Source organism: Plectropomus leopardus, chromosome 19 (genome assembly GCF_026936395.1).
Source record: "Plectropomus leopardus strain MGB_pleo_1.0 chromosome 19, ASM2693639v1, whole genome shotgun sequence".
Lineage (NCBI taxonomy): Eukaryota > Metazoa > Chordata > Actinopteri > Perciformes > Serranidae > Plectropomus > Plectropomus leopardus.
The window spans coordinates 6,326,864-6,352,116 of NC_142194.1; the positions used below are offsets into that span (position 1 = coordinate 6,326,864).

Consider the following 25,253-nt stretch of genomic DNA (forward strand, 5'->3'; position numbering starts at 1 on the left):
ATGAGCATAACATTTTTTGCAATAAATGGGAGTTATTTCAAAATTGACTTCAGGCGTATTTTATATCAACTATTTCAATTTGCACAATTTGAAGGATTATGCTGCTGTATGTAGTGTGACCCGCCATGAATGTGCAGTCAATCAGTCGTGTTTAAATTTAACTCACTCTATCAGCCGCTGGTACATTATGTTTATCTAGCAGAAGTGTAGGAACATTTTATTTCCTGTGTTATATTTAAAGCAGATCGCACCAAGTGTGCAGAACACAACGTAATGACCTGATGAGTCAGTCTGGAGTACTGAAGCACTCTGTGTCGTCCTCTCTGCAGGAGCGGTCACACCCTGCTGGCCTTCTGGTTCTCTCGGCAGGAGAACAAGCTGAACAGACAGCAGACTATTGAGCTGGGCCATCACATCCTCAAAGCACATATCTTCAAGGTACGCCATTATTTGTCTGCGCGCACATCTACACACACACACATGCACACCCACGCACAGCTGTGGTCTGGCTCCAAAGTAATGAATATTTACACTCTCTCTCTCTCTCTCTTCCTCTTCAAGGGCCTCAGCAAGAAAGTTGGGGTTTCCTCATCCATCTTGCAAGGCCTGTGGGTCTCCTACAGCACAGAGGGCCTTTCAGCTGCACTTTCTTCACTCCGAAACCTCTACACTCCCAACATCAAGGTACAGGCAGAGAGGAGTCATACTTGAAGAATATTTCAACATGTTACTACGACTACTTCAATGAAAAGCTTCCTCTCACCGGACTCAGTTTCAATATTTGAATCTATACTTTGTTAACTTTTAATTTCTTAATTTTTGGGCTTCTGTGCAGGCCATAGCCACAACTGGAGGCACTGTGTTTTTGGTTTGTCCATAGATAAGTCTGCACATACGTCCCAGTCTCGTAAACTCAATATCTCAAGAACGCCTTGAGGGATTCTCTTCAAATTTGCGATAAATGAACACTTGGGCTCAGTGATGAACTGATTAGAATTTGGTGGTTGAAGGTCACTGTGACCTTGCACCAGATTCATTCTCATAAACTTGTTACCTCAAGACAACCTTGAGAGATTTTCCTCAAATTTGGCACAAAAATCCACATTGACTCAATAATGAACTGTTTGGATTTTGGTAGTTAAAGGTCAAAATGCAAAGTCACTGTGACTTCTTCTGTCTCATTCTTGTGAACCTGATATCTCAAGAAGACTGTGACGGAGTTTCCTTAAATTTGCGCAAACATCCACTTGAACTCAACGATAAACTGACTACATTGTTCTTTTCAGAGGCATTCTGGTGTATGCGTTATCTCAAAAATTATAGGGAATTTTTTCAAATTTGACACAAATGTTCACTTGGACTTTGAGATTGAACTGATTAGATATATTATATATTTTTTTTGCCATAACAATACGCTAATTATGACAAAATCTCACAATAATGTTTAACAGGATAAATGATAATAATTGCTGATATTTTATAAGGTCAAAGGTCACCAAAAGGTCAAAGGTCAACTTCAGGGTGACATCATCATGTTCTGCAGAAACACTTTTCTGTCCATTACTCAAAGTCATATCTCAGGACCAGAAGGGGAGACTTTTTGAATTGTTGACACTAATCTTGAGACTGTGCTGATTGTAAAGATCTTCTGTGCTGCCTGGTTGAAGATGTTTTCTGTAACCGTAACTGCAACTTGATCAGGGACGCACTGAGCAACTGCGAAGCTGTTTTTAGTAAATTATTTTGTGCGTGTGTGTTTCCAGGTGAGCCGACTGCTGATGATGGGGGGCGCCAATGTAAACTACCGTACAGAGGTGCTGAACAACGCCCCCGTCCTGTGTGTCCACTCCCACCTGGGCTACATGGACATGGTGGCTCTGCTGCTCGAGTTTGGCGCCTCTGTCGACGCTCCATCTGAAAGCGGCCTCACGCCACTGGGCTACGCCGCTGCTGGAGGACACATGGCCATTGTGACTGCACTTTGCCGCAAGAGAGCGAAGGTGTGTTAAGTGTGGAGAGCGTGTGAAATAACCTTTTCTTGCCTTTTTACGACTGAGTTTGTTGTTATGTCCTGATAACGGGACGTAATATTAGCCAAATTCGCGGTTTAGCTGATGAACTCCGTGTCCCGTCAACAGGTGGATCACCTGGATAAGAACGGCCAGTGCGCTCTGGTTCACGCAGCTCTCAGGGGCCACATGGAGGTGGTGAAGTACCTCATCCAGAGCGACTGGTGCATGGGCTCCCAGCAGCAGCAGTCGCCACAAACCCAACAACAGGCGGCCTTCACCAAGAGCCACGCGGTCCAGCAGGCGCTCATCGCTGCAGCCAGTATGGGATACACCGAGGTACGTCTGGGAGGGAGGAGGTGTTTTCATCATCATGCTCTCTGTTGACTGCAACTCCAACACTATCACTGACAATATTGCTTTTTTAATGCATTTCTTATGTTTAAAAGCCGTTGTTTAAACGTTTGTTGAGGTATGTTTTACTTTATTTTGAAGCTGCAGATGAAAAAAATCTTAGATTTAATGTTAATTCAAGACATTATAATACATATTACTTTGTGCTCCACATTCACTGATGCTGTACATTACAACCATTCATTATTCAAAATGTAATGTACAGGATCTGTTAAGTGCAGATCCCGTGAAAAGACATAAGGTATATTTTTGGTGGAATTTTAACTAAGATGTGCAGAAATTCTTGAACAGGGCCACCAGCAGAGTAGGCCTGCTGTCACATACTGAATTCTGTCAGATTTATGTTTCCAAACCAGCTAAATGTGATTAAGTTTTCAGAGATAGAATCAGATGGTGAAATAGTCAAACAGTTTGAGAGTGAAAGCACTTTGAAAATGTAAGAAAAAAAGAAGGAGAAAAAAAAGGCTTTTTGGGAACCGCTAAACTGACACTTATTTGAAAATGAGAAAGAGTGAAGGAGGGAGCGTAAAGAGCGAGAGTATGATGGAAGGGAAAAGAATTTAGGGAAACAGCGAGATGTAAAGAGTGGCAAATTAAATTAGAGGAGAACCATGAATAAATTATTCTTATGTAGTAAATCCTACTCCTGCTCTAAAATGACTAAATCAACGACAATCTTATCCCAACAGCTGATGTCTGGTGGTTGATGTTGTTGCTAATTATAACTGACATCTTCTCAAATTCAGCCTTTAAAATCAGATTACATAAAATTAGATTACATCCATTATGAAGTGTTTTATACATATTCTTCATTTAACCAGGTAAGACTCACTGAGATGCAAAATCTCTTTTTCAAGAGCAACCTTGCCAAGAGGGCAGCGTAAAACATTGCTACAACAATAAATACAAGCAGACAAATACAACTGTCACACATTACAAAGAGTGAGCACAACCTCCAGTTAAAATACAAAATAGTCAAATAAATTAATATGTACAATTTTGTATTTCAGTGAGAATTAGAGTAACATTAAGTCACATTAATCAAGAGTGCTATTTTCTCGATCTTTTAAAATATCTTAAGTTCCCTGTTAGTAATCAGCTCAGACTATTTCAGTTCCTTCTGTAAATTATTCCAGCTTATTTAAAATGTACATTTACCTGAGTCTGTCTGCAGTTAACTTGGACATTAATCTGTGTCCTTTTGAATCTCGTCCCTCTTCAGATTGTGTCCTACCTGCTGGACCTGCCAGAGAAAGATGAAGAGGAGGTGGAGCGAGCTCAGATCAATAACTTTGACACCCTGTGGGGGGAGACAGGTGGGAACGCCTCTTTTAGACAGACATGTCACCGGTAAAACCCAGACAGAAGACTGTGAATCTTTACTCATGCAGTTGTAAAATCTCTGGACATAATGTAAAAAACAAACTGTAGTTTGTCCTGAGACATAAAATTGAAACATTGTTTTTTTAAGGTGTTCATTGGGAGAGTTTTTCAGTGTGGCACGGCGAGGCAGAGCGCTGCAGTGCGGATGTGAGAGATCGTTCTTGTGTGTCTGCTGCTGCGTCAGATGCTGATGGCAGTGCAGTGGTGTCATTGGAGCACAGACAGGGCTGGGCTCACCCCGAGGAGGAGGAGGGAGGAGGAGGAGGAGAAGGAGGAGGGATGAGTGTGCTCCAGGGTGCTCAGAAATGACTAGTGTGATTGCCCCATGGCAGGGTGTTGAGAAATGTAATGCATCATTGTAACCTAAAGCGATGAAAGCTCATTGCGAGCCTTATTCCCCGGCTGCAGAGTGTTAGAGAGGCTGCTGCTCGCTGTCAGCTGAAGAGGGGGACTCGTACTCGCTCAGCCGTAGTTTCATTGTTTAGAGGAGATCAGGAGGAGAACAGTTGTTCTGGAAGATGAGTTTTAATCCCAGTGTTCATGAATAGGTCAACTGAAAATACATTATTCTTAAACAGCCAGAGGGAGAGTGTATATGTTCAGATGTAGTCACTGAACTGTAAGTATCAAAGTCTCAGTCCAGCAAAGAGTAAAAAGGCTCAAACTAAAACCAGGCCAATAAGCTGGCTGATATCTTATTATAGATATATCAATGTATGCATCAGCTGACAGGCAGTGGTGGAATAAATACTACCAAGTACTGCACTTAAGTTAATTAGTTAGTTAAGTTAGTTGAGTTAATTTTTCAAACCAATATTAGTCCTAATCATAAATATTAATAACAAATAATAATATTTCATTATTTTTCACATTTTTAACCCTTTAAATGCCAGGTTTTTGTCATAATGCCAATATGTTTATAGATGGAAAATCACAAGAAAATGAATTATTTTCAATATACTACATGCAAAGTAGATTCTTTATTTTCCGAGTTTCAGCTCATTGGTCAGCTTCTTCTGGCTCAATTCGAACTGCTCTTTCACTGACGTTTTCAGCTGCAGAAAGCAAAAAAACCCACTCAGACATTATTATCAACTAGCTGGTGAACATAGTTAGAACTGAGCAGCTGCGGGACACAAGCATGACTCCAAATGAATGATAATGTTGCTGCTTAACTGTAGAGTGTGTAAATAAGTTTGCCTTTATGTTGCATGTTTCCAAAGCTCCAAAGTGGCCAAACAAATCTGTTATTGTGGGTTTAATAATTACTCAATAGATAGCACCGATCTCCTACAACTAAAAATCTGATTTCTGTCCATCACATTTTTTACCCTTCTCTTTATCTCATTCACTAATTCATTGTGTGTTTCGTTGTGTGTTTGTGTGTCCAGCTCTGACTGCAGCCTCCGGTCGGGGGAAGCTGGAAGTTTGTCGTCTGTTACTGGAGCAGGGGGCGGCTGTGGCCCAGCCCAACAGACGAGGCATCGTCCCGCTGTTCAGCGCCGTCAGACAGGGACACTGGCAGGTTAGTCCCCCTCACTTGGAGCACCTTCCTTTAAAAATATGAGAATGCATCGGCATTTGCGGGTTTCTGCAGCTTCTTAACAAATCATGAAATGTCTCATATTTAGTATTAGGCCTTAAAAATATTACATTTAAATTTTTTTCAATTTTTTAAAATATGACAGATTAATAATTGGTCAATCCAGTAGAGATTAAACACAAGTGTGAATCAGAAGCAATAAAAAAAAAAAACAAGAAATAAATTCTAAAATGTTATGTATTTAATTACGATATTTATAAACACACGTTTTAAGTGAATTACTAATAAAAATAAAGTTGTTCCCGCAAATTTTTTCACATTAATTGAAAGGCACTTTAAAGTGTTAACTCACAAAGTTATTATGAAATCAAGCTGCTGTTATACAATGACGTGTGCTGTATTTGGGTGTTGTAGATCGTAGACCTCCTCCTCACACACGGCGCAGATGTCAACCTGGCTGATAAGCAGGGTCGCACTCCTCTAATGATGGCCGCCTCAGAGGGACACCTGGGGACTGTGGAGTTTTTATTATCTCAAGGTAAGAGGATATTATTTTTTAAAAAACTGGATTTAGAATGCATTTTCAGTCAGTGAGGGCTTCTTGTGTAGCAGAAGAACAGAGTACAAATAGAAGCTCCTAAATGTAAATCTATAAATAAAAGAAGATTTTCTGAAATAAAGATTGAACAAAATATCTCAGCAAATGTTCAGTAAATTAATAGCTAAGAAAATACACATTGGCATCCAAAGCTGTTCCACAAGAGCACTTGATGTACCAGGGTGTTTTCTTTTCTTTCACTTGTCGAAACGCTGCAGTCCTTCATGGAAAAAAAACCCAGCCACAGTACTAATAAAAATCAGCATAATTACAGTTTTCAAATGTTGTTTACGATAATTACAGCCAAATTAAATCAGCAGCAGATTTTAAAAATCCATCAGAAGTGAATTAAGGAGTTAGTCACGAGGAGTGATTCAGAGTGAGAGACGTCCGGCTGAGTCTCAATGCCGCATGTCTCTTCCCAGGAGCCTCTCTGTCTCTGATGGACAAGGAGGGGCTGACCGCTCTGAGCTGGGCCTGTCTCAAAGGACACTTACCTGTCGTCCGCTGCCTGGTGGAGAGCGGAGCCGCCACCGACCACGCAGACAAGAACGGTCGCACGCCCCTTGACCTGGCGGCCTTCTACGGTGACTCTGAAGTGGTAAGATTTGAAATCCAGGACTGAAAAGGTCCAGGTATCGAATATTAGAGACAGATTTTTTGACCCTCACTGTAAGTACAGACTTATGTGCAAAGTATGTATATATATATACATATATATATATATATATATATATATATATATATATATATATTCCCTTTTTTTAATCTAAAAACATACTGCCATCATGACAAAAGCCTGGCATTTAAAGGGTTAAAATTCTGAAAATTCTGAATATTTGATATTTATGATTAGGACTGATGTTGGGTAGAAAAATAATCTCTGTAAAAGTAGAAAGTCATATTAATGTATAATATATTTTTAGCTTGTTTTTAAAAAGCGCAGAATGTGTGTGATATTAAAAACGGGCCCTAAGGGTTAAAAAAGGTTTGCCAGCGCCATCACACCACATTGTCTCTGTCCCTTCAGGTCCAGTTCTTGGTCGACCACGGCGCCATGATAGAGCACGTAGACTACAGCGGGATGCGTCCTCTGGACAGGGCGGTGGGCTGCAGAAACACATCGGTGGTGGTCGCCCTGCTCAAGAAAGGAGCCAAGATAGGTAAGAGCGGGTCGACGGAGTAACGAGCCTCCCGTTTAACGCACAAAGGACCTCTTTCTGAGTGCTGCATCTTTTATCCTGTAGCGCCATGATAAAAGCCTGAAATGAGATACAGTTTGTATTTTTGTTGAAAAGGTCATGCACTGGAGCATGAGCTGCATGAAAGGGAGAATCCAAAGACGCTTTTAAAGTACACGCTGGTCATTATAGAGTAGCATTTTACCGCAATAAGCCATGGATTCAGGTTTGTGTCTCCATGTAGCTTAAACCACTTCCTGCTACTGTATGTCATCCGCCCCCCCACTGCCGCATCGTGCTGCTTCTCCTCGGCTATTTATGGCTCTGATGTGTGTTTCTTTTTATTGTACTACTGCTGTGTTGTTTTGCTTTTTCTCTCTCTCTCTTTCTCTCTCTGTCTGTTTGTCTTTACCTACCTACCGCTCACGCTCTCTCCCTCTCAATCACATCCTCTCGCTCTATTCCTCTGCGGTTGCTCAGAGACAGGTTGTTATTAGCGCTTGTTCCTTTTTTCTCCTTTTTTTCTTTTTGCTCAGGCACTTATCTCCGCTTCTCACTGCTGCTTTTTTTGTGTTCCTTTCCTCACTTCTTCTCCTCCTCCTCCGCCATCACCTCTCCTTCTCTTTCTGTTTTTCTCTGGCAATTCTCCCTCGCTCTGCCCTCCCACTTACACTCCCTCCCCTTTTGCTCATGACCTCCTCCTCCTCCTCCTTCTACCCCCACTCCCTCTTGCCCCCGCCTCTCTCTCCGGCCCCCAGGATGTCAGACGCTGCCCAGTCGGCCCCGAGGTAAAGCCAAGGCTGTCGACTTCTCACCCCACCAGGCATTTTGACAGCTCTATCTCCTCTCTCTGTGTTGTCTGTGTCGTCCTAAGTGTCGGCAGGCCAGCTTAGCTCCCTTCTCAAACTGACAAATAATAACATGCAAAAAGGTATTAGCACTGACAGTGATGCAGTCGGGATTGCCCTAGAGGTAGATGCTAACATCCGAGTGGTTAATGACAGCATGCCCGGCCTCCAGCCTGTGACGTCGTACCGAGGTGTCAACCTGCCATCCCACAGATGCATGACGGGGGGGAGCCCCTCACTAGCACTTTGCGTAGCAGGAAATGCATGTCTTTGTAATTCCTCTGTACCACCGCCACCACAGACTGAGGTGATAAACCACTGTACTGTGCATCGCTCATCTTCCAGACGTTTCCTCAGTGTCAGCTAGGCCAGTCAGCAGCATCCCCACCACCACCACCAGCTCAGAGGACAGCCTGCAGAGCTCTGTTATTTCCCCCCTCCCTGCTTGCCCCTTTTGTTTACCTGCCCCGTGTCTCCTTGTGCAAGACCCCCCCCCCTCCTTTTTCATTTCTGTGGTGTGTACATGTGTCAAGGATTGCTGTTGCGCAGATTCAGAAAAAGACAGTCAGATTTTTCAGTCACAAAGAAAGCAGTCTGCAGGGATCATTTTTTCTTCTTTTTAAATACACGACACAAGTTTTTCCTGCTGTTCTTGATCACTTCACTGAATCAGTCGCCAGTAGAAAGAATTACTGTACATCTGCACTTCTTGACAAAGACAGAAAATGTGTCTCAGTAAGAAAGACATGACAGTAGGGTTGGGCCGGTGTGAACATTTTCAAACCAGTTTGATATTAAGGCAAACTGTGGACCAGACCAGAATTGTTTATTGGCTTTTTGTTTATTTGGAATCAACAGAACAAACATTCACAAACTCCATCCTTGCCATCCCACACAAACAAATACTTTGTTATTATAATTATAGATCAAAATGAATAAATAAATACTCAATAATAATAATAATATTAATAAATTAAATCACATATACCAGGTGTCCCACTTGACTCAGCAGCTGTTCCTGAGTGGAACATAATAGCACCCAGGGTTCCCACTGTCATCCTGGAAGTGTCATGAAATTTCACAATCTTGTTTTCCAGGCCTGAAAAAGTCATGGAATTAGAAAAAAAATCATATCAATATGTGGTTTCAGCATAGATATTACAATGTGTAGTAGTTCAAAAGACATGCAATGTCATGTAAAGTCAATTTTTATGGAAAACTCGCACAGTTCTCGTTTTCCATGACTAATACTGATCAAGCCTTACCCTTTAAGATGCGGTTGTGTGTTTATGTGACGTAGTGGGATGGCATTGTGTGTGTGGAGAAGCACCTTAGTTGGGCCAGCAAATTCCACAGACACAGACAGACACATACTTTTATGAAACGGATATTTTATTAATTGTCCTCCTTCACTTGTCGAAATTGTCCTGCTGAAAGTGTTTGGGAACCCTGGACACCACCGTCTTCTAGCATCAAGTCGCGTCTGAACTCTCTGTGCACACTAAATTCAGTAAATATGCTACCAAACCTAACTACCAATGACTTCCCTTATTTCCGTGCTGTCAAAGCGAGCGACAGATATAAATAGAAACACGGCTCAAAATGGTGCATTCATCCAGTTAGATCGCCTCTTTCCTCGGCTCAAACCCAAAATATTGTTATATTGGTGCAGTTATAGTTTTCTTGACTAAGTCTGCCACATCTTTTCTCATCACCCCAAAAAACACATGAACTCACAAACACAACGTGACCACTCGTCCCCTTCTCACCTCTACTGAAATTTTATCTCCTTAATGTTTGAAACACTGGCCTGGACTTGGCTGTAAAATGCAAAATGTAAAATATTTTGCTAATTATGTTGTAATATTGCTTATTACAAATGCAGTATGAGATGGATTTAGTGCTGTGACGTGGTGAGCACAGGTTGCTTATCTATGCCACATTTAACACAGCTACTTTTTAATTTGTCAGAAGGTTTTTATAATGAAAACTGGCTGTTCAGCTGGTTTGCATAAAATCAAACCGGTTTAAACTCACCGTACCAAACCGGAAATCGACCCAACTCTACATGACAGTGTTTTTTTGTTTGTTTTTCTGTACATCTACTCTGCCTGGGCCAAAACATATTTGCAGATTATGGCTACAGTTAATCTACCATTTGAAAACAGTTCAAAATGTGCTCATTCTGCACTCTAATGAAGCAAAATCGACTCTCAGCGAGGTTTAAAAAAATTAAAATAAATAATAATACTACTGAAACAAATTTCTTTGCAAATAGTATTTGACCCAGGTCTGATGTCCCATAGCGAGGTCACAGTGTTCTCGAGGTGTCAGAGCAGGTCTTTGTAATCTTTTCTCTGCAGTGGATTGCCTGTCTTCTCTCCTCCATTCCCCCATTTTGGCTGTTGTCTTCATCCCTGTTCTTCTTGTTGTGTGTAGTGTGACTCCCAGTCGCTCCCTCCTTCCTCCTCTCCTGCTTATTGCTGTGTGTCTTTCTCACTGCGTCTTCTGTTTTCATCTGCTCCTTCCTGTGTTACTCAGGTCCAGCCACGTGGGCCATGGCCACCTCCAAACCCGACATCATGATCATCTTACTCAGCAAACTCATCGAGGAGGGGGACAGCTTCTACAAGGTCAGAGAACGGGAGCCTGCAGCTCAGATTTCACCGACTGTATAAAGATAAATCTATGATCTGATAAATATCTTTTAAATGTCAAATCAAAAACCTATTAAGTATACTTTACTTTTTTAGCAAGGTCTGTGTACTGTGAGAAAAATAGTCTGGCTTGTTTAAGTATTAACTTTTATTGAATTATTTTTTCATGCATTGATCATTTGCATTACTACATCATTTACTTAATTATTTGTCATTTTATCTATTTGTTCATTCATGCATTTATTCTCATTTATGCATTTATTGTTCTGTATTTATTTATTTATTCCTGTATTTATTTCTACTTTTATTTATTCCTATGTGTATGTATACATTTATATATTTATTTATTCTTGTGTTTACGTACACATTTATAGATTTATTTATTCTTGTGTTTACGTACACATTTATATATTTATTTATTATTGTGTTTACTTACACATTTATTAGTGTGTTTCCATATTTATTTATTTATTCTTGTATTTATTTAAACATGTATTTGTTCAGTTGTTTATTCCCATTTTATGTTTTTTTATTCCTGTATTAATGTACACCACTATTTACTTGTTTCTATTTTTATTTACTTGTTTATATATTTATTTATTTATACTTAAGTCATTTTCAGGCTCCACACAGTCACTATCACGCATAGATTTTATAAAAACATTATACCTAATTATCTGTATATGTAATTTCAGTTTATTGTAATACCCCAGTGTTATGCTTTGTATATGTTTGTATTTTATTGTGAAGTATTTTATTGTTAACAACAAAGTTAAGGTACTGTGAAAATGAGATTTAATTCTCTGAGAATGTCGTCTAACTGAGAACAAATTATTAACAGATGCTATGAAAAATGTACCTTTATGTCTTTTTTAGATTAACTTTTTTTCACTGCGACGGGAGGATAACAGGATTTCTTTGTGTTTGTCCGACAGAAGGGGAAGGTGAAGGAGGCAGCGCAGCGTTATCAGTATGCCCTCAAAAAGTTTCCACGCGAAGGCTTCAGCGAGGACCTCAAGACTTTCAGGGAACTCAAAGTATCGCTCTTCCTCAACCTGTCCCGATGTCGGAGGAAAATGAACGTAAGTCTGCAGCACCAGCGGCGTGTGAAAAATGCCAAAATGCCACAGAATTGGGGATTTACTACAGCACACCTATTCTAGATAAACTTTTGAGCCCTGCGTCATAGTAAACCATATGAATATGAGCATTATGCTGCTGACTGTATCTTCCAATGTCTTCATATGTGTTGGATGTCGTTCAATCTCTCCAGGACTTTGGGATGGCTGAGGAATTTGCTACGAAGGCACTTGAACTGAAACCAAAATCCTACGAGGCGTACTATGCCAGAGCACGCGCCAAGCGTAGCAGCAGGTATGCTCCTTTCATCCCTCTACACATCATAGAGTGAAATAGTCTTTGAAATTCATTTCATCGTGTGTGAGCATGCGTTTGGACTCCAGTATGCTCTTTTATACAGACGTCTTGTGGACGTCTCCACAATCTAGACGTCTTGTCGATTGTAAACCCTCTCTTCAGGCATGCTGGCATCTTTGGCCTACTTTAATGATTTTCAAAGGCTAAAGCTAAACTGATGATGGTATCATGAAATTAGAGCTGTGTTGGGAACCGTTCCCTATCACGGAAATGGTGCACTATATAGCGTGTTTGCCATTTTGTAGTAGTGTTTGAATTCTCGCTGATTACTTTCATCTGCTACATGCTAGCAGCAGCCAAACTACAAAAGGAAACACTTTCTTTACAAAAACTCAACAGTTTTTTTTTTCAGAAAGGGTGCTGACCAGCAGTTCGCGAGCTAAGTAGCTTGTGAATAAAATAAATAAAAATAAATGCTTAAAATATTATTTGACATACCTCCCCCTTTTCGCACCGACGCCTCCCCTCTCATGAACAACAAACAGTCCCTTAGTTATATTTAAGTATTCAGTTCTAATCCTGTTCTGAGTTCTGTTTTTTTAAAAATATTATTTGTATAATAAAGCTATTATAGAGTAATGAAAAAGAACCGATAAGGAGTATCGATGGTCGTTTCAGAGAACGTTTTTTCTTTAAAATTTGCCTAAAATTCACAAAATTGGTAAAAATGTGTCTAAACCCTCATAACCATCAGTTTCTTCTTTCCAGACAATTTCCTGAAGCCTTAGAGGACCTGAATGAAGCCATGAGGCAGTGCCCCAACAACCGAGAGATCCAGCGGCTGCTCCAGAGGGTGGAGGAGGAGTACCACCAGCTCAACCAGGAGGAGCACCAGCAGCAGGACCTGGAGCTGGAGCCTCCTCCCTCCCCTCCTCCTACGCCTCCCCCGGAAGACGAGGAGTCCCTGTCCCTGTCCATGCCTCTCCCCCCTCCCCCTGAGCCCCGACTGGAGGACATGGAGCCCGTCCAGGACCTGTTTGAGGACGAGGACTACCTGGAGCAGGAGCTGGAGGCCATGTCTGTGGGTCTGCCTCCGCCCGAGTCTCTCACCAACCCCTCCAGCCTTCCCATCATCCAGAGCCCGCCGCTGTCGCCGACGCATCCAGATCAGATCTACTTAGCTGGAGGTTCGCCCATGGGACAACCGTACGAGTATCACCCCACCTCCTCCTCTATGTCCTCCCCGACCCGCGCCTCCTACCAGCCGACATCGCCGTCCCTCTCCCCGACGCATCAGAACCACTACCGACACAGCCCGCCTCACACCTCCCCGGTGCACCAGTCGTCTTACGGCTTCAGCCCGCCTTCTATGGGCAGCGGGGGTCAAGGGATGGACCATCAGAGTCCTCCGCCGTCCCCTTTACGCCGCGCTGCTCAATACAGAGCCAGCCCGCCTGTAGAGAGCGTTTGTCTGTACAGGTCCCAGTCCGGGTCGCCTGTTCGCTACCAGACAGAGCAGCTCCCCGGCCGACCCAAATCTCCCCTCTCCAAGATGAGCAGCCAGCGTTCGTTCCAGCTGACCTCGCAGCAGTCTCTGTCCTCCCACCAAGCCCAAGGCCTTCGCCTGCAGCCTTCGATTGCCCAAATCGTCCGCACAAACCAGCCCAACAGCCTCTACAGCGGCCAGATGGGACACTCCATGGGTGGTCGCTACCAGGGGGACGTCGAGAGCCGCCTCGTGTACCAGCCCTCCCTGGATGGGCGGTCCATGCCCCAGGCTAGCCTCAGCTCTGGGGCCCTCTGTCAGCACGGCGGCCGAGGAGGGGTTATGGAGTCGGGCCTGTTGAAGGACGAGCTACCCCAGCGCCCCTCCTCTGCCTACCGCGCCAGCAGCGGGGGCCCGGGGGGCATCCGTTACAGCCAGACGCCTCAAATCAGCCGCAGCCAGTCCGCCGCTTACTACCCCGTCTCTGAACATGTTCTAGAGCGAGCTAACGCCATGCCCCCCTGCCAGCTGGGCTCCCCTGAGATCCCCCACATGGTGAGACGCCCCGTCAGTGCCAACACTACTGAGATGAAGCAGCACGTGCCCACGCCGAGGCCACTTATCCACTCACAGAGCGTCGGCCTCCGATTCTCTCCGTCCAGCAACAATATTTCAACCGGATCCACCTCGAATTTAGCGCCGGGTTTCAGGCCGTCCACTTCCATTCAACAGATGGAGATCCCCCTGCAGGCCACGTACGAGCGCTCCTGTGACGACATCTCTCCCATTTCTCCCTCTCAAGGCGGCGGCGGGCTGTACCCGGGCGAGACCACACGCTCCCGGAACACGCCCTTCATGGGCATCATAGACAAGACGGCGCGGACTCAGCAGTACCTGCATCAGCCCTCGCGGTCCAGAGCCATGACATCCATGGACTCCGCCATCAGCCCGACGTCGCCCGGCCAGCTGGTCCAGCAAGGCTCCACTTACAGCCCCCCTGCGTCGCTTGGCAACATCGCCTACTACAACAAGACCAACAACGCCCAGAACGGACACCTCTTGGAGGAGGACTACTACGCCCAGACGCAGCCGCCGTCACTGGGCAAGCTGGCCAACGGCTCCCGTGGCGGTGGCGACATCCTGGAGCGGGTCAGCCAGGTGCCCACGTACCCGGATGTGAAGGTGGCGAGGACTCTTCCCGTGGCGCAGGCCTACCAGGACAACATGTACCGCCAGCTGTCGCGTGACTCCCGGACCCAAGGCCCCACGTCCCCCATCAAACCAAAGAGACCATTTGTGGAGTCTAATGTGTGATGTGATTGGCTGGTTGGACTCGGCTCGTTAGTGGGAGAGGAAGAAAATCGACAGCTGCTGACCCCGGACGAACTCAAAGAACTCATCAGAGAGAAGCCCACACAGCCGACACACACACACACACACACACGCAGACACACACACACACACACACACACACACTTAGGGTATTAGACTTTATCTCAAAAACATAACTATCAGTGAGATTTCATCGTCATATTCTGCACACAGGCGGGACAACAGGAGCGTCCTCACTTCTGAATCAAAGAGCGGTGCACTTCCGGAACGTTGTGCGGCACAAAGTCGAACACAACAGAGTGAACGTACGAACCATCGGACTCGACTCGCGGACTCCGTATCCATCTTCTGTTCTTTCAAAGTGTGCTCTTAACCACGGTTGCTAGTAGGCTCTATTCTATGTAATACAATATTCTATGTTCAATACTGTACATTGCTCAGAAAAATACAAACGGCTCAACGACTCAGTACTTAGAGAAAAATGACAATATTTATAATTAAGTTATATATTGTACATAGAAAGGAAACATAGTTTGCGTTTGAATTGTATTCTGTTCACCCTGCCTTTGTGTCCCACTGCTAGTCATATGGAGGTGGAAACTCGAGCGAGACTGGGACATCGACCAACTTTGAATGATATAATTACCTCTATTGTGTCCAAATAAAAAAAAGATTGTGTCGTTGTTTAATGCAAAAAAAAAGCTTCCTAAACGATCTGAAGGATGTAGCTAATGAGTATTTTATTTATCGGTTAATCTGCATCAGTAAAACATCAAAAAAGAGTCAAATGTGTGCAGAATAATTTCCCAGAGTCCATGATGATTTATTTGGATGTTTTGTTTGACCAACAGATCAAAACCCAAATCCTCACATTAGAGAAGCTAGAACAAGTGAATTTTAGGCCATTAATTTCCCGTCAATCAACCTGTGTTTTTGCTCTAAGTTTTATCAAAGCACAGAGAATAAGAGGATCAGAAAATGCATGTAAACACTTAAAATATTATCAGAATGAGAATTAAACTACCACAAAATCTGTATTTTCTGTTTTTCTCTTTAGTGTCATATAGGGATGGAAATTAATCATTTTTATTTATGCCAATGCCGTTATCGATTCTGCATATCGGTCCACTTCTTCATCAATTTCATAACTGATGTGGATGTGTTTATTATTTTTTTCAGGGTTTCCACCTGGAAAAACCTGGAAAAGTCATGGAATCAGTCAAAATCATGCACAATTTTAAAAAAGTTATGGATTTAACATATATATAGAAATTGCTACAATAATCTTCTGTGGATCTTCCACATCGTGTAATACTGCAGCAAATGTATTTTTTTAATATGCACTGATGTGTATCATTTTTTTAACACAACGCACGTTTCTTCATTATCTCCCACGTTTCATCTCTCGCTCCAGCTGAAATGACGTTTGAATATGATGTGTTTGAACGACACACACAAAAAAGAATTGTTTTTATGGGTCATGGAAAAGTTTTGAAATTTTATAGGACCCTGTAAAGGAACCGTCAAAAAGGACCGAATACTCACATTTCACTTTTTTGTTTAGCTCACATCATTAGCAGTTATAATTTTCAATTTACTGTCATTAGAGGAGTAAAGAAACCAGAAAATATTCACATTTAAGAAACAATTCAGAAAATTTTGACTTTTTTTTTTTTTCAAAAACTCAATCTGATTAATCAATCATCAAATTAGTTGGCAATTAATTAATTGACAACTAATCGATTAGGTGATTGGGTTTTTTGTCCATAAAATGTAAAAATTTGAAAAATGTCTTTCAGTGTTTCCGAAACCTCAAGATGACGTCCTCAAATGTCTTGTTTTGTCCACATTAAATATATATATATATATACATATATATATATATCTATAAGAAGCTGGAATCAGAACATTTTTACTTTTTTATTGATTAATCAATAAGTTGTTTGGTCTATAAAATGTAAGATATTTGTTGATTAGTGTTTCCCAAAGCCCAAGAGGAGTAAAGAAATGAGAAAATATTCACATTTGAGGAGCTTGAATTGGAGAATTTTCACTTTTTTTCTCAAAAAGTAACCTACACTGATTAATCGATTATCAAGTGAGCCGGAGATTAAATCTTATAGTTGACAACTAATCGATTATTTGAAAAGTTGTTGCAGCTGTAGAGTACAGGTGAAGCATCAGTTTCTATAGTTTTGTACAAACTCATATAATTCATTTGAGGCTTTTATTGGACAACAAATTTGGCCTTCAGCGCTGTATTTTAGGTGCAGGATTTGCGATTTCATCGTGTGGCACGTGAGCATCAGAGTTGGTCTTTGTCCCTCCTCGGCGGGTGATTGCGCGGTGTGTTCCTCAGAGAGCGAGAGTGCATATGCTAGTGATGGGTTAATATGGATCGTGCTCAGCGATTAAAAGCAAGCAAATGCATACACGACCACTGTCACAGACGTTTCTCCCTTTTTCTCCTGCATCACCTTTTCTTTTCACCCCACGATGCGTTTTCACTCCGCCACCTCTGCACTAAAATGCCTGTTAAGTTCTAAACTAAGGGTGCACTTTATGTATTTTTACTTACTTTTGTTGTTGTTGAATTTGGAGAAAGTTGGTGATCAGGCAGACCTCCGACCGGTGAGACTATCATAGACACTTATTGTTATTATTATATGATTTACAAAAGCAGCGATGAATGACAATATGAAGAGCAAACGATGTTTTTAAACCGGTGAAGATGTATAGACTTTCTAGCACAAGTTGTAAATACTGACTCAGATATTCCACTCGGTCCAGCGCGGGTTTGTGAGTGACGCAGATCATATTTAAATCATTAAAAGAAATATCCATTATATCTCTAAAGAAGCCAGTTTAATCCACTGGTCTTGCACACATCTTGAAATTAATCTACTGCAACAAAAAATAAAGTATGACTGAAGCTTCAGTGCTCAGAAGCTCCATATTTGGGGTGACAGAGAAAGTTGAGTAATGAAAAGTTATTTGTATATGTGGGAAAAGTTATGGACCATTTGTCTGTAACGTTTTATTTTCTCTGATAAAGAATATCGAAAGAGTTCATTCTCACCTTCTCCCAGAGAGATTGCCCTACTTATCTTTGCAGAAATGAAGGTATAAAGTGTATCATACGTAATTTAAGTTGAGGGTATTCGAGGGGTTTCAAGCTGTCTATGTATATTAGTTTGCTGTAAATAGTCCGATGCATGTTCTATTCTTTCCATGAGCTCAAGCGGAAACATGTATAGCAGTGTTCTGGTGTGTGCGACACATAAACGCTCGGATCAAGATAAGGAGACTGCTGTCCCCCCCCCGAACTGTCCTTATCATTTCCCCCCTCCAAACCTCACCAGACAAAAAGCGAAAAAGGGTTCCTTTTTATTTTCTTTTAATGTATTTGCTTGCTGAGCAGAGTTCTCTTGTCTGTAAATGTGAGCTTTCAGATCGCTGTGATAAAAAGTTTAATTAAAAACAATAAAAAAGAATGTGTTTTTATCTCATGATAACTGATTGTAATCTGTACAGTCGAACCTATGTATTGGAGGAACAAAAAAGAACATATTTATAAATGGTTACCAACTGAAACACGCCCGGCATGTCAGTCATTTATTTATTTTGCTGATTATTTGTGCGTAACATGCACATATTTTGAATAATTTTGGTCCAAAAAAACATAAAACATAAGCTTCTGTACAATATGATACAATTCAATAATACGGCAAAATATTCAGCATTTGTAAAGCTATTTATGTGTAACCCTTTAGAAACTGGATCTGTTTTGCTGTCAATCTTTCAAGAACATATAAACTTCTTGAATTTGGGAAAATTGGTCCGATTTCTGTTAAATGTGAGAAAAAGGCAAAGTGGCAAGACATGTCCGGCAAATTGCAAAAAAATTAGTAAAAGGTGACAAAGAAATGACTTTAAAATAAGCTGTGGGGAGATTATTTGATATTCTTATTTAAAAAAGGGGGATAATGTCTAGAAAACTATATATGTAATTCTTTTAATTATATATTTAAAAATATATTACAGGGAAAAAAAGCATTTTAGCTTTTTTTAAAGATCATTTTTTGTTTCTTTTTCTTGTAACTTTTTACTAATTTCTTGATCATTTTGGGGCCATTTCTTGTTTTGTTTTGTTTGGTTCTGATTGGTTTTGGTTTGGTAGTAATGTTCTTGTACTTTTCACAGATTTTCTCCAGGTTATTCCTCTTTTGTTGCTCATTGCCTCCTCCCATGTTTTTGAATGAAATCAAGCCAGTTTGCTCAGATTTCAAAGTGTAAAATTAATTGTGTTGTTGGATTTTACTATATTGTTGAAGATATACTCTTCAGGAGTTTCCTAAAAGTCAATGCATCGACTCATACGGATGTAATCCCTCTCGATCATCCTTTATGATCGACCGTAATTGTGTGTTGATGTATTTTTACAAATTCTTGCATTTTGGGGCACATTTCTTGCCAAATTCTCTCTGCGTTTTCCCCTCATGTTTTTGAAAAGGTTGAATGCTTGTAAAAGGCGTGTGAATGCGGCACAACAAAACTGATGTGGATCCAGGTTTCACAGGGTTAATGCCATTGTTATTGTTTATTAGGGGCTGCTGACACGTATGTTATAAGTCACGGTAGAGGCTGACACAGGTGTGTATTGTGGGTAATGTAGGCCACAGTAACACTGAGTGGAATAACAAAAGACGATGCTTACAGTTCTGCTGCGCTGATATTTTTAACTGTTTACTGTTACAGGAGCGCTAACTAAATCAGAAGAAGGCTCTTTTGGCCTTTTTTGGGTTAATGTAAACAGCTGCTGTAAAGCTCTTGCAGACCAGAATGTCTTAATAATCGAAAAACTTTCACTTGTGCTCACTTTGAGAACAGTTTTTGGCCCTAAAACCTTCATCAAGTAAATCTTTTTTTATCCGATTTACTCCACGTTACCTGACGATGGTCTGAGGGCTGAAACATTAACAATAATTAAGTGAGTACAAATGATTGACGTGTTTTCTCTAATAACATTCAAAAGCTCGATTCTGCCCAACGAGGTTTTCAAGTAATATATCATAGATTTTAATGCATAATACCTCAAAACTGCACTTTCCCTGCCAGAAAACACAATATTTTCCCCCAAATACAGTACTTTAAACACTTATTATTACTGCGGCATATAGATTTACTGTAAATGTGCAGTAAATTAAAAATCTCATACAATCCCCGAACTTCCAAGCCACGTAAACTCATTAAACCCTTTGAAACCTGAAGCGACATCACTTTTCTTGTGCTGCTTTTAGACGCTTTTCACAAGAATTTAAATCCAAACGCTGAGCAAATGGTGCAATTTCTTAAAAAAATGGAAAAAAAGCAATGAGCAACTTGGTAAGAAATGTTCCACAAACTGCAAGAAATTAGTAGATTTGGCAACCTATTTTTTTTAACTCTGTGGGGAAAAAAATCTAAGGAAAAAAAGCTATATATATATTGTTACTGAATTATTTTAATTTATTGACACTTTTTAGAAATGATTTTCTTTTTTTCTTTTTTGACTTTATTATTCATTTTTTAAACTGAATTTCAGGTCATTTTCTTCTACTTTTAACTAATTTCTCAATAGTTTTTCAGTCATTTCTTCTTTTGTTGCTCATTGCCATCTTCTCATGTTTTTGAAAGAAATCAAGCCACTTTTTGAGCAGCTTTCAAAGGGTTAATGAAGATCCCTGCCAGTTGAATTCTCAGAAAACAAATAAAAAACCCAAAATTGGAGTAACCAACTTTGACCTTTCCCCCTGAAATACAGAACAAAGGCATTTAAAGTGCGTACAGGAATCCAAGACAAAGCTAGAGTCCTCGGAGGTTTCAAAGAAACGCCTCCAACACGGAGAGAAAAGAGTTTCTAGTCCTTCTTCTTTTTGTTTGTGAACAGGTGAACCAGCCCAGGCACCATCACCATGACGATCTGAGGCACCATGACGAACTTGACGAAGAAGAGGCCGTAGAAGAGGCCTTGCGGTCGGACGGGGAGCGGCAGGCGATGGATGTGGTACAGTCCCATGGACGCAAAGGCCAGAGACAAAGCCCGCGGAGCCCAGGGCAGGGACCATCCGCCGGGCTTCCAGTACTGAGCCAAACCCAAACCCAGGAGGGCCCCGCAGTCCCGAGTCAGGGAGGAGAACGGAGCCGTGTCCAAACGAATCCACTCCGCTCGGCTGCACCATTTCTTAGCCAAAACAATAGACCTGTGGAGAAGAAAAACTTTACTTCACAGAGCTCATTACGCGATTAACAAACTCATCAATACACATGGATGTGATGAAACGACTCGCCAGGAGAGGTCGATTCCCAGCTGCTGCAGGCCGGCGTGCAGCACCAGCGTGCCGAGCAGAAGACCGATGCTGAGGCTGAAGAAGAACAGCAGGGGGCGACCTTCTGGTACTCTGCGGCCCAAAACGATCCCCAAAATGAAACCTGAAGAGAAAAAACTCAGTAAAAATCTGCCCTGAGAGCTAAACTGTGTATTTATGAAGAATAAATAATGCATTAATGAAGAAATAAATGCAGGAGTTAGGACCTTGTTAACATACAGAAATACAGAAGTAAATAAATATAATTGTAAAAAATGTAATTTAAAAAAAAAAGATATTTATTTTCTGTTTAATTAACAACTTTTATTTATGTATGCATTTATCTACTAATTTCCATATTTGTTTTAACATTTTTTATTTGGTAATTTATTCATGTATTTATTCATGCTTATATTTGTATTTATTTTAGAATATTGTCTTTTTATATCTGTATTTATTTCACCATATTTTTATTTTATTTTTATTTACTTATTTACTTATTTATTTATTATCCCCTATTTCTTCATACATTTATTTATTTAGTTATTTATTTACACGTTTATTCACTGATGCTTAAGTCATTTTTCATCCTTTTTATACTGTTATTAACATCTCTGAGTGTGTTACACTACAGTGCATATCAGTGAGTCAGTGGCTTTGCGCTTATTTGGGATTCATAATATTTTGCATTGTGTGTTTAAAGTGTTTAAATTCAATGCAAACAGCCAAAACTGTGCAGTTATTTTACCCAATTATGATTTCCAAGGAAATGCACGGTTTAATGTTCTATGTTATATTTCTCTGCCAAATGACACATACAGAGACAGAAGGTTTTTATCCACATACACATACTCCGTGTTTTAACTGGTGCATTAAACTTCAGACCTGTAATGGAGCCGGCGACGACCTGGTGAGGGAAGTGAGCGAGGATGAAGACCCTGGAGATCCCGACGGCCACCAGCATCACCCCGTAGAGCAGGTAGGGAGCGGCTGATAACAGCACGCTGCAGACGCAGAGAAACGTCTCTATCTGCATTTTCAAAGCCAAACCAGCACATTTGTTTATCTGAAACGGTCATACCTGTGAGTCCGCGAGTACAGGAACGAGCCCAGCGAGGACACCACGACCCACCAGACTGCCGCCGTCACCATCGCGTGTCCCGACGGACTCCCTGAGAGACGGACGCCAAAATTTAGAGCTGTGACTGCGCAATGAGTTACATGTCCGGTGATGACTGATGCGTCCTCTCACCTGGGCCGGTTTCACAGGTGGAGGAAAACTGTTGAACTTTGGGCTGCTGGTCGACGAACAGACGTGATTCCCCGATCCACCAGAACGGCCTTTCTCCAAACAGCATCCTGGGTAAAATATCAAAAATACAGTGATTTAAATGTCTGTGCATTTCTGCCTACTGCACCAGAGTGTGCAACAACAAATGCTGGATATTAAATCTATTTCTGTTTGTACAACAACCTTTAAATACTCTTTTCTATTCCAGTTTCTCCCACTTCAAATCTGTCACTTTCTACTCTGAACTTTTTACATCTTATCAGCGCGCTCTTCACTTTCTTGTTCATGAATGTTGCATTAAATCGTGAACACGTTCACCTTAACCTAGAGACAATTAAAACTTTCTCCTCCACATCTGCCTCTGTACATCCCAAACCTATAATATCCCCTAACCTTATTGCCTGTATCCCATAGTTTTCCTTATTTCCTGTTGTATAAATGGTTTTCCTTCAGTTTTATCAATGATAATATTTAAAATATCATTGTCATACTGCTTGATTTCTTTTTTTGTGCCAATTAATCATTGATGTCATTTCCCACTACTCCCATATACTCATATGTATCCATACCATATCATTTATTATTATTATTATTATTATTAATACTACACATATTATATAAATGCAATCAAGGTCACCTTACAGAGCATAAAAATAAAACAAAATTCCAACAAGTAAAATAAAACAAAATACAGTGTGAGGGTCTAAGGACAGAGGGGTGTTGTATGCTGTAAAGCCCTCTGGGGTGAATTGTAATTTGTGATAATGGGCTTTATAAATAAACCTGACTTGAGTTACTTAAATCCTTATAAATAGAATACAACATTCACACAGTTGTTTTGCATCTTTTCTGAACATTTTTCAGCTTTACTGCCCAGTTTTTTATTAACAGAATAATAAGTAATCTGTAACCTATTACATTTCAAATTTAACCTTTCCAGCTCTGCATGACTCAACTTCCGGACTGTACTAAACCATAAAAAGGTTCCGCTTCGACGTGTTTCACCTCGGACAGTACACACGGTTGCACTGTGCTGGCATACAACGTCAACAGACGAAAATATAAAATAAATTCTGACTTAATATTTGCGAATAAAAGAAGAAAATAAAACAGAACCAGCATGGCTGTCTTTGTCTCTATTTGACATAGATTAATCTGAATGAACAGGCAGCACGTTTAGCTTCATGCTAACATGTTAAAAAGCTGTCGTTAATATTAAAAACATGTTATTATTGTTTTATTCTCACCATTTAAACACCAAGTTTAACCACTCAGATATGGCTGCGACCCAAAGCACCGCGACTCCGGCTCGTTTGCTGATGAAATATGTGAAAGGAAAGACGAGCAGGAAAGCAGCTTTCGGGTCTCCGATGTGCGTAACAACCTGCCACATCTTCTCCCGACTCATCGTCGCCTGCTGCAGACTTTCTGCCATCCAGATGCCCTGCGTGTAAACAGCCTCCATCCCCGCGTCCTCTGCCCCCAAAACATGCACTTCAGTGTGGACTAAAAAATGCAGCCCTGATTATTTTGTACTTCAGGAAGTGCTGCAGTGCTGTCTGCATATTTCAGGTAGGGGGCGCACTTTGAATGAATTTTATTTATTTATTTATTTCTATTTTTTTCACTTTCTTTATTGTTCACAAAATCAGTTACATAGACAACGAAACAAAAAAACACAAAATAAGATGACTAAAGCATTTAAAAAATACATTTTATAATGCTGGAGTTTTTGTTATATTCAGTATATTTTAATATTTCATAAGGGTCTAATTGTTAATTATTAGGGGAGGTGGTGGTGCTAAAAGGGGGACACATGTCTTATAATGCTTTAATAAAGGAGGAACCTATGTTTTTTATTTTCACTAAAGGGAGTCACACACAACTTTAAAGGTAGTGTTTTGTTTTGTTTTACTGCCAATTTTTAAAGTTTATATTTTGTTTATTTTTACCAGTTTTTTTTAAGTTTGTCTTTTATATTTATTTTAAAAGATGTATTTTGTGTTTATTTTGCCCCATATTTATTATTTATTTATTTTACCACTAATTTGTTTGTATTTTGTATTAATTTTATAGATTGTATTTTTCTTTACTGCCAGTTTATATATTCATTTTTTTACTGCCAATTTTTCAAGTTTGTACTTTGTATTCATTTTAATATATGTTCATTTTACTACCAATTTATTCATCTATTAATTTTACCACCAATTTTCTTTTTCAATTTAAGTTTGTATTTTGTATTTAATTTATGGTCATTTTTTAAGGTAAACACGTTTTATTTCAAATTTGCCAAAATTACAGCATTTATCATAGCTGGAAACTGTAAAAACAAATTATTGTTGGATTTTTAAATTTCCGATGATCTTTGGAAACCTCATGTGGGCTGAATGCTTCTGTCAGAAAAAAAAACCAATATCTAAATCTGGTCTTAAAATGGTGATATTTAGTCAAATCACTTCATTCTAAGCATTGATTAAAATATTATATTATATTAAATTGTACAATATATATATTGTAGCTTTGGGGAGGGTTACAAAAATGAAGTCACACCCCAGCCACCCTCTCCTCTGATAATAAAGAGCAGTCCCTGTGAATTTAGGAGGAGCGGTTGAACGGGAGACAAAACCACAACACTTTGATGAATTGATGATTAAATTATATTTAAAATTGCATTATAATTAATGTATTTAACACAGGGTTAAACAGATTAAATCATGAATAAACTGTGTTTATATAAATGATCATAACACTAAATAATTTGTTTCACTTTCTTTATCGCTCACATTT

At 40.4% G+C, this 25,253-nt stretch overlaps 2 protein-coding genes across 12 annotated transcripts in view; one reads left to right on the forward strand and one right to left on the reverse strand.

The window, feature by feature from the left end:
- Positions 1-18,422, forward strand: part of tanc2b (tetratricopeptide repeat, ankyrin repeat and coiled-coil containing 2b) — a 195,687-nt gene extending 177,265 nt beyond the window's left edge. For 9 of the 11 annotated variants that reach the window (XM_088069805.1, XM_088069810.1, XM_088069807.1 and 6 more), the window contains 14 exons: positions 330-438; positions 562-684; positions 1,764-2,000; positions 2,139-2,348; positions 3,646-3,739; positions 5,198-5,331; positions 5,764-5,887; positions 6,373-6,548; positions 6,978-7,110; positions 7,887-7,916; positions 10,518-10,609; positions 11,569-11,715; positions 11,907-12,007; positions 12,779-18,422. In XM_088069805.1, coding sequence (XP_087925931.1) covers positions 330-438; positions 562-684; positions 1,764-2,000; positions 2,139-2,348; positions 3,646-3,739; positions 5,198-5,331; positions 5,764-5,887; positions 6,373-6,548; positions 6,978-7,110; positions 7,887-7,916; positions 10,518-10,609; positions 11,569-11,715; positions 11,907-12,007; positions 12,779-14,810 — 3,742 coding nt within the window. In that variant the 3' untranslated portion in view covers positions 14,811-18,422. The remainder of the gene's footprint in view (positions 1-329; positions 439-561; positions 685-1,763; positions 2,001-2,138; positions 2,349-3,645; positions 3,740-5,197; positions 5,332-5,763; positions 5,888-6,372; positions 6,549-6,977; positions 7,111-7,886; positions 7,917-10,517; positions 10,610-11,568; positions 11,716-11,906; positions 12,008-12,778) is intronic. The other 2 variants (XM_088069806.1, XM_088069808.1) reach the window with 1 other exon arrangement.
- Positions 18,423-19,399: 977 nt separating this feature from the next.
- On the reverse strand, positions 19,400-24,038 carry g6pc3 (glucose-6-phosphatase catalytic subunit 3). The gene is made up of 6 exons (XM_088069820.1): positions 23,714-24,038; positions 22,428-22,534; positions 22,257-22,347; positions 22,061-22,179; positions 21,158-21,299; positions 19,400-21,070 (listed from the first exon to the last, which is right to left on the reverse strand). The coding sequence occupies exons 1-6, from the start codon at positions 23,929-23,931 to the stop codon at positions 20,728-20,730; spliced, it is 1,020 nt and encodes a 339-aa protein (XP_087925946.1). The 5' UTR covers positions 23,932-24,038; the 3' UTR covers positions 19,400-20,727.
- Positions 24,039-25,253: the final 1,215 nt, after the last annotated feature.